General features: G+C 35.1%; 1 protein-coding gene and 1 long non-coding RNA gene across 2 annotated transcripts; both read left to right on the top strand.

The window, feature by feature from the left end:
• The first annotated feature begins 5409 nt into the window (after positions 1 to 5409).
• LOC136981863 (uncharacterized) lies at positions 5410 to 6554 on the top strand. Its single transcript, XR_010881792.1, has 3 exons — positions 5410 to 5466; positions 6163 to 6252; positions 6343 to 6554. It is a non-coding gene; the product is annotated as an uncharacterized lncRNA (long non-coding RNA).
• Positions 6555 to 14618: 8064 nt separating this feature from the next.
• LOC136981981 (uncharacterized) lies at positions 14619 to 15731 on the top strand. Its single transcript, XM_067278406.1, has one exon. It carries the CDS (start codon positions 14619 to 14621, stop codon positions 15729 to 15731), a length of 1113 nt encoding a protein of 370 aa, XP_067134507.1.

Genomic DNA, 15731 nt, shown 5'->3' with positions numbered 1-15731 from the left:
GATGGAGGCTCGTCTCCGATTCTAGAGATCAGAAGACAGGAAACAGTGGGGACGCACGTTCTAACCTAACCTAACCTATTCTAATAAATTACCATAATTATTAGCAACCAAATTACCAAAATATTTGAATAAATATAATATATAATAGATATAAATAAATATTGAATAAATATTGTTCATCTAATCGATTTCCTTTTAATTTTAATTTAACCATTAATATACTTAAATAATAATTCTAAACTAGTTTGGCCTGACTCGCTTACGCCAAACTAGTTTGGCGTAAAATCGTTTTTTGCCGGTAACATATATATATATATGCTCTCCTCATCAAAGCAGTAGTGCCTTCTTCCTGTAAATTATACTTTTTCTTTAACAATAGTCTTACTAATCATTTGCCTAACACCTTTCAGGGAAAAATTTGAAATACAGGGACATCTAGTTCGCATCGGAAGTATGTAGACAAGTAATCGTGGCTTCCCGCATCCATGTGTTCCATGTCTGGTCACGTCTTTCGTCTGTTTAACTCTGTTTATGTGTATAAGCGGAACAAGACTCGTTCATGGGATTCTGGAGAATGATTTCACGAAGACAAATGTAAGAAATTCTTGTTGAAAAGAGATGAGCTTCGAGTATAACGAATGCTCATATTTGTCACTACCAAGATTCAAGTGTAAAGAATTCTATAATTCATCACTATCAAGGTCCGAGTATAAACAGTACAGTAGTTATATTCATTACTACCGAGGTCGGAGTGTAAACGTTAGTTGAATTGCAGACTATTGAGTTTCAAAGTGTAAAGAATTTTCGTATTCTACACACAACACAAACTAAACAAAGCAATAGTTATTATGTTTATGTAAACTAGCAGATGATCTCGGCGTTGCTCGGACAAAAAGTAAGAGCAACGCCGAGAAATTAAAATTATTAGATTATTTCGTACTTTTAACTCTTATAGTATAGTATTTGGTGTATATAAATACAAAAGTTATCTTACGTAAGAGATTATCACACCGAGTGACCGATTTAACACACTTTAAAAATTCTTTAAACTGTTTACTGTAGAGGATTTAAGAATTTTTATGATGATTAGATCAGTCGGTATGATAAATCCTTACGTAAGATTCATTTGTAGTTATATAAATCAAATAGTCTAATATAAAAAACATTAAAACGAAAACCCACATAAGGGGCCGTCCATAAATTACGTAAGGGCGATTTCGACCATTCCAGACCCCCACCCACCCCTGTGTAAGAAACCTTACTTTGATTTCCCTCCCCTTCTCTATCTTACGTAATATTTAGGCATCGTTTCATAAAAAGTTTTTAACGAAAAAAAATTCTTTTAATGAAACCCTAAAAACTTTAGGTATAAAATATATAATTACTAGGAAGTAGGCCCGGCGTTGCTCGAGCAAAAGTAACGATAGCGAACATTAAGATAGTCACTATAGACATTATAGTCACAAAGAAAAGAGTAATTTCATCAACGAATTAAATTTTTCTAAAGAAAGATCGAATTTGAAAATAGAATGTTCTAATATTGTTCGATTTTCACGACGTGTTCTGATTATATCCTTCGATTTTCATCGAATGTTCTAAAGAAGAAAGGTCGGGAAAAACCGAACTAATCTGTTTAAATTTGAAAGTCGAATATGTTCCTACATATTACTCTTTTTCTTTTTTCTTTTTTTCCAGAGCCCGTAAATCTTGCACGTCGCTTTGTCTTGTTCTCCATTGTTACTTAACACTTTGGAACTTATATCTGGTACCATAACTGTGCACCAAATTTCAACTTTCAACTCCTAACCGTTTTAGCGAATATTAAGATTAATACATTAGTCAACCTTACCCGTTTTCACAGAATGCAAGAATTGGGTCCTCCCTGTTTCCAGACTAATTACAGAATTTTTAGATAGGTCTAAAAATATGTTCGATTTCGAAAAATACTGCATCTGCGTCTTGCACTTCGCTTTTTCTTAACATTTCCATTGTTACGTAACACTTTCATTGTTGACTCTTCCATTCTTAACGCTTCCATTGTTGACATTTCCTTTGTTACTTAACACTTCCATTGTTACTTAACCCTTACATTGTTACTTGACACCTCCATTGTTGATGGAAGTGTTAAGACTTGATCTTGTCCCTCTCCCCCGTGGAGAAAAATTTCGAAAAATCCCTTCTTAGCGTGCGTTCTCATGACGTATCCTAGCTGTGTACCAAATTTCAACTTTCAACTCCTAACCGTTTGGGCTCTGCACTGATTATTATTATTATTATCAACTCGTCTCGATTATATATAATTATTAATTAGTTAATTAATATGTACTATTATTTATAAAATACTTTATGTGAACAAATTTAAAAATATAAAAATTTAACGAATTCGAATGAACAACTTATTTTAAGAACTTTATTTTTTAATTATTAACAATCTTTTTATTATTATCATTAATCAACGTCATAATATTCATTGTTATATTAATTTTAATTTTCACAAAAGAAAGCAAGAGACATTGACAAACCGACTAGCTAGTGCACGTGTAAACAGAAACGTCATACAAAATAAAACAAGAGAGAATAGAGAGGAAACACATTCCGTTGCCATATTGATTACATCTTGGCTAAGGCCAAAAAAATAAACTACATGCAACTAAAATGTGCTAGGTGCACCCGGGGACTAAATCATAAAGCATGTAAAACTATATATAATGGAGCAATACAAGAAATGCTACTTTACGCGGCCTCTAGCTGGGGTCTTGCAACTAGAAAAGATTCAGTAGCCAGTAAACTACTCTCTCTTCAAAAACAGTTTGCCATCAGAATTTTAAAGTGCTGCAGAACTGTTTCTACTAATGCCACTATGTATTGTAGAAAAGGTTCTAAACTACTACATCAGAACTACAAACATCAAGGCTCAACAACAGTCTCTACTTCTATCTACGTCTGTCCATATGCTACCACATTGCAATTATCCTACTATCTCTGATCGTCACCCTGTAAACAAGGTACATTTGGTGTCATCTGCTTCCTCCATGGATAACCATGCAGACATTAATATCTACACAGATGGGTCCAAAAGCCCCTTCGTGTCGGCTCAATTATCTGTATCTTCCTCCAAACTGACATTTTGCTTAAAATATGCTAGAAAGTACAGATACCCCCCACATACCTCCATCTATCAAGCTGAAGATGCCGTCTACCAAGCTGTTCGGTGGGCACTTCACTATCAAACAAAACTCAGGCTATCGGCATTTACGGTAATTCTCAGTCTGTCTTAAAAGCTCTATTAAATCCCAAATGCAATAGCAATAAAATTACACGATATTAAAAATCTTGTAAATAAGATAACTTTTATATTTGTTCTTGGCATAATAACAATGGAATATTACTATTAATAAGAATATTACGTAAGACGAGATCTATTACCCCCTACCCCTGAGTAAAAAATCGTAAGAAATCCTTGACCTCCAACCACCCAAAATATTTTACGTAATTTATGGACGGCCCCTAAAGAGATTGGTTATTTCAGCCAATGTTTCGTTTATCGCGATACTCGGATAGTACAAAATGGCACAAATTCAATAGTGAGGTACGCAGGAATTAAAAATGTATCTTATATTTTCAGATATTTTCTAATGTTAACTCTGAGAAACTGTACCATTCACAGTCGAATATCAAATGGTAATCTGCCAACCGATCTAATTTCGAAAAGAACGGACCAAATATTTAAACCTGGCATACTCGAAAACTGCTTAAATCATATTTTGTGCTGGCGGGTAACATTGAATTATGCAATTTTCCTATTCGAATGCCACCATACCGCTGGTCCTATAGAAAGAAGGGACCGTTGCAGAAGAGGGTTGAAGTAATTCGACCAAAAGCAGTTGACTTCCTCCTGCAAGACAGGATGGTCAACAACTACTAATTAATACCGGTCTACTATTAATATTTAAAAAGTGATCCGTGTTAGACAGGTTGTGATGTAATCGAAGTTGCTAACGTTGACGTTCGAAAGACTTCATATAAAACTTGTTTAAATAAAACAAAAATCGTGTAAAAATGAGATAAAAGTTCTTTTCATGTAATAATAAAGTGTTTAAATTTTGGCAATAGATTGTATAAACTACATGAAAAGTATGTCTTCGTAAATATACATAAAAAAATTATTGGGCTGCAATTTGAAAACATGATCGAGACCAAATATGGAAAGCTTAGCCCAGGAAGTGCAGGATTAACTAAATGTGAGCTTTTGGTTTGGACCGGAAGTCACGTTACTTCAATTGAAATGTTTCCAGCGAACAGAGTCTGATAGATTACTGAAGTTTATTTTATTGAAACATCTACCTTATACAGTGTATCCATTTTTCTATGAAGCATCTACTTCCATATGAGGAACGTGTCGAACGAGGGTGGAGTTTTCTATGCAAACTATTGAGGATAGTTTTCACAGAACACATCACATTTTTTAAGTACTTCACGTGTATACTGTTTACATGGAAAAACTCAATAAATATTCTTCGTATTTATACGTCGTATTAAGTGTTATGGAAATAGTAAAAAGCAAGTTTCGAGTCAAGAATTTAAAAAAAAAAAATTTAATTGTAAATTAAATTAAATAAAAACAATGTAAAAATTTACCTTGTGCCCACCGGTATTCCAGTGGATAAGACAACGAAACATTAGTAGTTGGTTGTGGGTTCGCGCCTCGCCAAGACGGGCTAGCCACGTGATGTTTTCCAGGTTTTCTTCATATGTCAAACACGTAGAGACAAGATTCCCGTGGGTATCCCTCATCCCTTACAAATCGCCCGTGTATTGCGCTGCCTTATCCTAATAATCTTACAATATGAACATCGTGGTGGGCCGAATGCCAGTTCGCACGGGCCCTTCCAAATCGGATCTGATCAATTTTAAGTAATAATTCCTGTTTGACTGACCTCATACAACGTATAATAACGAACGGTGACCGAATAAACGGCCAAAAATCTAATGACGTAACCATAGATGTATTTTTTAAAAAAACGTCTACTGTTACATCATTACACTTATATATAAAATATCAGATGTTTTCTCATAAAATTTAGTTGAAAAAACCTACAGTAACATTTAAATAATCTTTGATGAAATTCGTGTTAATGTCACGGCCTTTGTACATCTGTACTTCATGTGTCACCTGACTGATATTATTCAAATTATGCTTGCATCGTATTACTTATAATATATTATTATATTTATATATTTAAATTTAATTTATTATATTTTATTAACAATCTTGAATTACACAGGATGTCATAAATTTATTTTTTTCGGTAGTTGTAATGTACAGTACATTATATAAGTGAATGAAACTCACGATTTCTACTGTTAGCAAGACTGCAAACAGGGATTTATGCTAGGAAAAAATGAAGTTTTTAAGAAATTTACTGTTTATTATAGTCATTGGTTTAATTTTCGTTGTAAGGAATGGTAAGTAAAGTGTATAATTAACTTTTAATTAATGATTTTTTATATTAATTGTTAAGATGAGACGGACGAATGACCGAGCGGTTAAGGTGGCAGCCTACCGCTCTGGGGATTCAGACGGGTGGAAAAATCCCCAGAAATTGTTCGGGGTGATCCGTTTGGATGTGTCAGCCTCGTCTATCACCATTGTGGGACTGGCAAACCCATAATGGGCTTGCTAAACAAGGCTATCTTAATAGGGAGGAAAGAGTTTAAAAAAACGTTAAAATGAAATCGAAAACTTGATGATTGCGTACGACAGCATGTCATTATCATTGTTATTTGTATATTATTTAGCATTTTACACATCGTATTTTGTTTTTAGGATTTTAAACAAGAGATAGATTAGTTTACAGTAAAATTCTAATAATTTACTCACAGATTTTATATTGATTATTAAAAATGTACACTACAATTCGATTACACATGAACCACTTCCTTAATCCTTACAAGTGGTCCAGAAGATAAAACTACTAGAGGAAAATTACATAATTAGTTATTTACTGTAATTTCTTGCGTATAACTCGCACACGCGATGAAATCGAACTCGATACATAGATAAGTTATTAGCAGAAAAGTCGGTAGCTGAATAATTTTCTACTAGATTGTTAATACATAATTTTTATTTATATTTAATTATTTTCTTCTTGTTTCTTATAGAAGCTACGGATCATCTAATACGTGCATGCAGACGTGATCTGTATGATAGAATAGTGACAGCATGCAGGGAGAAACTTGAAAAATGGGGTTGTAAGTTTATTTATCTTGCCTCTTATTAAAGCTATAATATTATAAATAAATTTTCGATTAGTTTATTCATTTTTTAACGTAATTTTACAGACAGTTCCTATCGTCTATATAACTTTGCATTCTTTCTTGAAGAAATTGGAGGAAACTTACACGATAAATGCTGTTGTAACAGATGCTTTTATTCAAATTTAAAAGATGACGCCGTGTGTAAACTTCTCATACCTTCTTCTTCAATTAAATAATAAAAGTCATGCATAACTAGAATGAAACTGTAAATGAATTTACATAATAAAAATATACCAAACAGTCATTATATTGTAAATATTTCAGTTATTTTGGTGTAATTTCGATCTTATTTACTAGCAAAAGTCGACAGTATCTAACATATTCCTATCAACTATTGGAATAGTTTGTGAAATAAACTTTCGTAGTGGACCATAGATTATAGTGATACACCCTCCACTGTATTATAAAGCAATTAATATTATTATCGTTTCTATAATTATAATAACCGATAACTAATATATAATGGAATACATGTAAGAACTCAACCAGTGCGTTCTGAGAAAACGCGCTGAAACAAGAAATGGTTTCATATGAAACACTAACTGCAAACACATTTACAAGATTAACAACGAAGGGAAAATACCAATAAAACTCCATGATAGAATACAACGTCAGCAGAAAGATATAACACAACAACTAGGAGGAATAATCACAGAATACTATGATAGCACACAACGATAAAGACGGGAAACCCCTATCCTTACCAAAGTAAGTATCGGGAACATGCGACAGAATATGTCAATGGGAACGACAGAATAGTACGATGAGAAAGGATAGAATACAACGAAACGGAGTACAAGAAAACAGCGATAAAACACAACGGGGAGGAAGAAGAAATACACACTAATACCATAGAACAACACAATAAGACATAAGAATCCTCTTAATACCGAAGTGAGTATTGTGCACAAAGTGTTAAGGGAGTTCATAGGAGCTTAGACAAGGAAAAGACAAACTGTCACTACTCAAAAACTTAACAAACATTGTAACACGAGTAAACTTTCGAACTCATCAACATTATCCGGATACAAATAAATTATAAATTATATAACAATGTCGGGATAATAATATAGCGGCTACGTCCGCACGTATGTATTTAAACCCTTGCAAAGCAAGATGCGAAGCAAGGTCGTGAATAAAGTTGGAGTACCACCCTCCTGACGAACAGTCAGGAAGGATGGACTGCTCCATTTAAGAAGAAGAAGAAGATTACCCCGATCAACTATACACGAATTTCCTGCTTGGGCCAGAAGTGACGTTATTTCAATTCAAAAATGTTTCTTGAATTCACAGGGTTAAGAATCACCGATCAAACTCAATTCAGGGAAAATTATGTTGTAAACTTTAAATTGTGAAGAAAGATGATTGTTCAGATTAAAGAAAAATCCAAAATTCCTCGAGAGTTATTTCAGATAATTTAATTTTCTTTACCGGTTGTTATGTATACATAACAAGGGAAAATATTGGATTCGCGTCAAATTTGATTAGTTTTTTTTAAATCTCCATATTTTGAGACGTCCGGAATCCAAATAAGTCAAAAAGGGGGCAAAAAATTCCTTGCATATGTATGTACAGTACATATGTGTATAAGGGGTTTGTTGACGTTTGTTTCGCTTAATTTCTCAGGATAGGGTAGAGATTACGTAACGAAATTTGGCATTATAGCTTGTAAATGAGGGGCGTTGATGCTATTAAATTTTAGTGATTACAGATGGGGGGGAAGGGATACAAAAAAAGTCGTGTCTATCTCGAGTAGCGTGAGACGTAATGAAGATTTTACTCGTTATTGGCATTTATATTTTTTTAAAACCTAACAATACTATTGAAATTAAGCTTTTTGCCATTTTATAATAATTAAAAGTATAAAATATTTTAATAGCAAAATCTCACAAGAGATGGCGCCACACGCGATTTTATTTAGTTGTATTTGAAATTATCAAATTATTTTCTAAATAAGATCTCATAAGTTACACTCGTTGCTTGATTTTTTAATGCACCATTCGTTGGCAATTGTTCTTCTCGTAACGAAAATTCCCAACTCGATGTATTAACAAGATCATATTGATGTTGTTGCGGTAATAATTTTCTATATTTAAAGTAGGAAAGAAAGTAATTTGCGCTTTTCTGATAAGCTATTTTGCAAAGAGATACTTTTCCTGAAATGCTGGTATTTGTCAGTGGATATTTTCATTTTCTCTTTGGTTATTTGTATTAACTCAATTCAAGTACTTAAAAATACCTTCTAAATATGTTATTTATCACACCAGATATCATTATAAAGACGTTTTATAAAAGCATTTGTATATTCACATTCAAAAAAGTCAAAGAATTTGCTCTAAACTTCTAAAAACGGGCATTTTACTTTACCCTTGAAAAACAATATAACTTTCAGCGTGCAAAAGAAAAGATTCGTTCTGCGCTTCCATAGATTATCAAACTTTTTCATAAAAACCCCGTGTTTTTAATAAACTTGATGTAATTTAACGTATTTACTACGTGGTCTAGTGTAGGTTTAAACGTAAAAAACGTTAATGTTTTTGAAAGTAGGGATTTTCTATGCAGCATCTTTGCCTTTACCTTCTCGGGGTAAAATCGTCTTTGCATAGATAACAAGGGTAAAGTCGAGTAAAGGGTAGTGTGAGGTCGCCGAATTCGAGATTTCCAAATGTCAGGACTTATCGTATGTGGGGTGAAGGAAAGTGAGGCAAATAGCTGCAGTGACAAACAAACCCGTTTATTTACACTAAGTCTTACAATCTAGTGTGTCTTGCATGTCTTGTCTTCTGGTCGCTCTTGATGGTTCGGTTGTTGGCCCCGGGGCAGACAGTTGATGCTCGACCGTGGGAGGTTGTGACGAATGGTGAAAGCCCGAAGTTCAATCGGATGGTGTCCACTTGTAGAGGCAGGGAAAAGTCTGGACAGTTGATTATAGTTGTTAGCTGGGGAAAGTCTGAACAGTGGTTGACACGGACAGAAGCTGGGAGAAGTCTTCACAAGGGGAGGCAGAGAAAAGTCTTCACAAGGGGAGGCAGAGACAAGTCTGCTTTGCCCTTGAGATCCAGGTTTTTATAAGATCTTTCTCTCCTGGATCTCCAGCTCCTGATTGGTCGGTTTCCTGTCTCTAGGCAGACGACCGACCATTTCGAGCTATCAAAGGTTTAAATTCGACACTGTGTTTTATTCCGATCAAGGGAATTTAATCGCAACTTGAAACCTCTGCTCGTATTCAATTGTTTCGAATTCTTATAAGTCTGATACATAATATCAGCGCTGCATCTCCTTTTAAGATTAAAAAAAGAACATTTTTCTCTCGATTAATAGCTTTAATATTTCCCGATTTAAAGTATCCTTCCAATTTCTACGAGCATCAGAATCAAAAGCTTGTTCCCTTGATTTGACATTTTTATGATATCAAAAACACATGAGCTCGAGTATCGCTCGGGCTTCACAGTAGCGAGAGCGGCAATTCTATGTGGTCACCCGTTCGCGAATAGTCGACCCACTACCAAATGACTAATGTTGAGTGATTTTATCCATTAAGACACTGATAGTCACTTGCAATTTGAAATTAACGATTAGGAAAGTTTAACGAGTGACGGATGATAAGAAAAATGAGCGCCATTACATGTCAAAGACTTGTGAAGAACGTTTTGCGACTCTTTATACACATAAAATAGTTAAGCGATAAGTTTTTAATATGAATATATAAGTTATATATACTTATATACATACATACAGATAATGAATTAATAATAAATATTCTGAATAAAATCACGGTTTATGCATTAGTTATTAAAATACAGTTTCCTAAACTTTCTACTTTTCCATCGAGGATTACGTAGGAGTAATCTTAAAACTGAACTATCCATTAAACGTACAAAGAAAGTAAGACACGTTTACCGTACCCTGTGATCAAAAGGAATCAAAAGTGGTTCAATAAAACGCAAGATTTGAATTTATTCATCAAAATAATTCCCCTCCACTGCAGCGCACTTATACCAACTTTTTTCCAATCAAATAAACACACTTAAATCTCGTTTCATTGAAAACTCTTCTGCACTGGCAGCCAATTTTGTTTTATGGCATCGATCAGCTCACAACGGTGACTACCAAGCAGTAATTTTAGTCAAGGAAACAGGAAAAAGTCACACGCTGACATACCACGTGAATACGAAGTTCGCGAAAGACTCAAATAATATTACTGGCACGATCTGTTACAATATTTTATTCAAAAAAGTTTTTATATTTATAACTATTAAATCTGGCAAAAAGCTTAATTTTCAGGGTAGGGGTGGATTATATATCAAATTGTAAATACTAATAACGAATGAAATCTTCATTAAGTTCCACCCTACTCTAGATATGACACACGACTCGCTTTATCTCTGCACTTCATCGACTTTAATCACAAAAATTTATTAGCATGAATCTTCATAAGCGTGAACTTCTTGGCAAAATGGCGGAACTTTTCGAGGGAAAGCACAGGAGTTATTAAGGTTCAAGCAGGGATACCCATGGCTGTAGGATAACACGAAGATGCTTAGCGGTGTTTCTACATAATAATAGGAACACAAGTAATCTTAAATAATACAAAATTGAGCATCATTTCTTACTCCTCATCCATTCTGAGTAAAGCTTGTCTGTAATATGAGTAAATTGTGATTAATCATACATCACGTAACGCATTCATGCCTCGCGTTAATTAATTAATTATTCAAAGAGAAATGTAAATAATCCATTAAATTAACAATTATTTTATTATTTTCTTAAAAAAACAAATGTCATCTCTTGGTAAAACCACGATCACTAAATAGTGGGCTCGGGCCTCAAGGAAGAGTTTAAAAAGTTTTTTTATGGAAAGTTATCTGTCCATTTAACCTGCACAGATTCTGAAGAGTGGCAAATACATTCGACTGCGATTATGAGATGACAGACAAGATAGAAATAAAAATCCCCACGTCGTCGACGTCTCGACTCTAGGGAAAAAAATTTTCCCCCGTCGCAGTCTCCAACGTAGGGAAAAATTTCCCCTGTCGCCATCTTGGATCCTAAGGTAACATTAACCACATTTTTAAATTAGCTTTATTAATGCATTTAGAACACAGATATACATAATTATATAACTCAATACAGATTATCAGGTGTTCTCCGAAAGTACATCGAGAACTATAATATTATGTGTATCAAGTGTATTATCCAAGTTGTTCTTCAAAAGTCTTGTGTATGGCGCACATGCATCTATAGCCTGAGCTGTCGTGCTTTTTACGACACACTCCGAAATAATAGTCCATCGATTGACAAGTATCATAACATTCGTATGAAGTATAATTTTCATCGCACGAACCAATATATTTGATATATAATTCATTATCGTATTGGCCTAAAAGAAATATAAAAGAAAAATATTAATGCAAATTTAATTCACACAAAAAGTATAAAGTTTATCGGTTTATTTGGGAAAACTGCCGAGAGGATGTCTCCCTGAAAGACTTTACTGAGAATCTGGCCCCTATTTACGTCTCACAAATCTGAAGCAAACCCCGAAACCTCCGCCTGCCTAGACTATTGACGAGAAACGAACCCAACACCAACTACAACTGTTCGTTCACTGGTTTTATCCACTCGCCACTGGTTAGCCACAACAGAAAATTCATAACAGGACCAAGAAGTTATATCTTATTGAAATTTTTCATAATAAATTATATAATAAAATCATTTGTTAATGGTAACGAAATCAATGGAAAAATGATCAGTGTCACACCATTTACATGTGCATGTAACACTACAATATTTTTTATTACTGTTACAACGGAAAATCAAATATTTCGTGTACGTTTTGTAGACTACCTGCCACTTTTTGAAAGTGGAGAATCCTAGAGAATTATGATTTGACTGAGCCACGATATTGGGCATCAAAGTATGAACAATAAAGATATTCTTTATTTTAGATCTCCATTGTACCGTACTGTACGTAATCACAAAAGACTTGAAATTTACTATGATTTATTTACTTATGTCTTTATAAATAAGATATTGATGCCATTGAATTTCGGAAACGAAATGAAAAAAGGTGCAGAAAATATGACAGAGGTTGGGTCATGCTACGAGTAGATAGAACTTAAAACTTTATATTAAAACAGTAATTTCCGAATTAAGAATTGTTTCTAGAAACTCATCCTCCTTCCAAAAAATGTATTTGATTCATCACTCGCATATATCGTACCACGTCCAATCGTTCTCTTTGTATTTGAGCATGAAAAATGCCCAATATATGCTTTAACAATACACACAATAACTAGCGTAAAAATGTACAGAGTAGGAAAAGTGAAAGAAAAATTACGCTCAAATACTAAATGTAAAGACCGGTGTATGCGTGTTGCATCCTGTAGTCACTTTCGCAGTTATTTATTTAATTATATAATAAGAGCTTTACACCTCTTAAAACGTCTACCGTCGCTTAATAATACTGATGTGTAGCGTCGAAAAATTAATTATTCAAATGAAAATTTACATAATCCATTAACAATTATTTAATTTTTCATATAAAAAGCTATTTGCCATATCTTGATAAAACAACAACCACAACCAACCAGTCATAAGTTCTGGCCTGGAGAAAGAGCTTGCCACGTGGAGGTTACCAGGTTTTCTTCCCTCGTGTAACACCTAAATAGGGCCCTATTTGCTGTAGAAAGTCCGGATGGCCGAGCGGTCAAGGTGGCAGTCTACCGCTCTGGGGGACCCGGGATCGAATCCGAACGGGTCGAATAATCCCCAGGAATTTTTCGGGGGGTGGTCCGTTCGGATATGTCGGGCCCCGTCCCTCACCACCCGGTCGCCCCATTGTGGGCCTGGCCGAACCCATAATGGGCCTACTAAAAGAGGCCCTCTTAATGCCCACAGGGCGGAAAGAGTTAAAAAAAAAAAAAAAAAAAAGGGCCCTATTTGCTGTAGAAAGTCCTGCCGGGAGACATTCCACACGGCAAATCGCTCTCGTGTTGATTGCCGCATCCGACGAAACCTCAACCAAAAACGTTCATATTTTTAATTAAATATGCCCAGTCTGTAATTTCCTTAAAATTAACTTAAAATTTACTTATAATTTCTTACCGTGCGCTACAACAAGAATAGTACAGATCAGCAGAAAGGCGAATACTCTTGAATTTACCATTTTTTATGTTACCCTAAACGTGGAGAATGTGGCTCTACACTATGAACGTGCTTCCAAGTGAAGGTTGAGAAAGCGTATATATACACATATGTACACAATGTAATATGACATGGAATATTTATGGCCAACCATGTTTAATTACTTTAAATAATAAAACATTTCTCTGAAATAGGCGTAAATAATATAAAAATGATATAAATTTTAATCACTGTACAAGGGAGAAAAACAATATATTCATATACGTGACATATATCATTAATTATAACTGAAATTCAAGAATTACTATGTAAAATTTACCCAATTTATTAAATTTTATTAATCTATATTTTATACTTGCACTTTAATATATATTGTTGGTTATATGCATCGATGTAGGTAAAGAATACAGGAGCTTATTTTATTTCAACGATTGTAAAAACATAATTTTAGTCTTTATTTGTAAAGAAGCCATTTACATCAAATTACTTCAGTAGAATTTTACAATGCTAAAATTTTATTAAAGTAATTTAGTTGTGCTCACTAGTATCAACAGCACCAATAATAACAACAACCACCTTTCTCAAGGTTACGCAGATGATACGGTCATCCTTGTATCGGACAAAAACAGTGATAATCTTCCTATTCTCTGTAATAGCCTCCTCACCAAGATCTCGAACTGGAGTGCCAAAGTTAAATTACCTATTAACTATTCGAAATGCTCCTACATAATTTTCTCAAAAGCCACCCCGCTTCAGATGAGTCCACGTATAGAAATTGATGGTATTCGTATTTCTCGAGTCAGAGAATTCACCTACCTTAAAGACAGGCTAGAGCAACGGCTGCAGTGGACCAGCCACATTGATATGATGGTTGCTAGGGCCACAAAGGCATCAAACGCCCTCACCAGCATTGCTAAAAATACCTGAGGCATCGGCTTTAAAGCGGCCAAACATATCTACCTTGGGGCCATCGAGCCAATTCTATTATATGCAGCCCCTGTCTGGGCTAATGCCACATAAAGGTGTATATCCAAAGAAAACTTCTGAAGGCCCAGAAAGTTGCTGCTCTTAGAATATGCAGAGCATATCAGACAGCTCCGACTTTTGCTCTATTGGTTATTGCTGGCCTGATCCCTATTCACATTAAGGCCAGAATGATGTTGAGAAACTGGAAGGCCAATAACCTTTTTCTTGATGATTGCCCTATCAACAATATTGGTAACAGTGACATCCTCTCGGAACTACCCAATAACCTCAAGGAAGACATTTTCTCCTATGGAACAGAGCTAAAGAGCACTGCCTCAAACATTCTCCAGGATTATCCTTCAACCATCAACGAATTATCTGACCATAATGATACCAACGATATATCCATTTTCACTGATGGATCTAAAAACAATGACAAGGTGGGTGCTGCTTTTGTTCTCTACGACCACCAGACAGGGAAGACTTACCGCTCTGCCTTCAAACTTGGCCCACATTGTTCTGTTCCTCAAGCTGAGATCCTTGCCATCACTAAGGCAATGGATCATATTTTTGCCGACTGGTTCCCACATTCTAAATCCATCACAATCTATTCGGGCTGCATGACTGCAATTTGCTCCATTACTGGCCTAGGGAAAAGGGGAGATAATGTTCTTCGTATTCATCGTTACCTCATGCACAATACTCACGGACATAACATACATTTTAAGTGGGTGCGTGGGCACTCAGGTGTCATTGGTAACGAGGCCGCTGACCACCTTGCAAAATCTGCAGCCATCTCCTCACTCCCCTCCTGCTACAATAAAATTACTTTCTCCAAGATTAAGTACTGGAACTATCAAATTGCCATTCAACAGTGGCAAGAGGAATGGAACAGCAGCAATACTGGTAGACTGACTTTTGACTTTATTCCCAGCATCACTCGCCGTCTAGAATGGAAACACTTTTCACCATCCTTTGCCATGACCCAGCTCTTTACTGGCCATGGCAATTTTCACGCATATCTGAAACGCTTCCGCATACGAGATGATGATGTGTGCACTTGTGACAATTCATCTGTCCAAGACAGTAAACATCTTTTTGACTGTTGCCTATTTGACAGCAAAAGAAACAACCTCCTTGGAAGTGTTCTCCATGCTGGATACAACTGGCCTTGCCCTCTCAAGGTTCTCATTGAAAACAAAGACATCTACCATAATCTTAGCGACTTCTTGTTGGAAACAGAAGCACTAAACCCATCGAGGGATCCGCCCAACACCTATGGTAGGCGTGACACTGCATGA

The sequence above is a fragment of the Centruroides vittatus genome, unplaced genomic scaffold (assembly GCF_030686945.1).
Source record: "Centruroides vittatus isolate TY-2023 unplaced genomic scaffold, ASM3068694v2 contig_799, whole genome shotgun sequence".
Taxonomy (NCBI): Eukaryota; Metazoa; Arthropoda; class Arachnida; order Scorpiones; family Buthidae; genus Centruroides; species Centruroides vittatus.
This window is presented reverse-complemented; position numbering and strand designations above follow the sequence as displayed.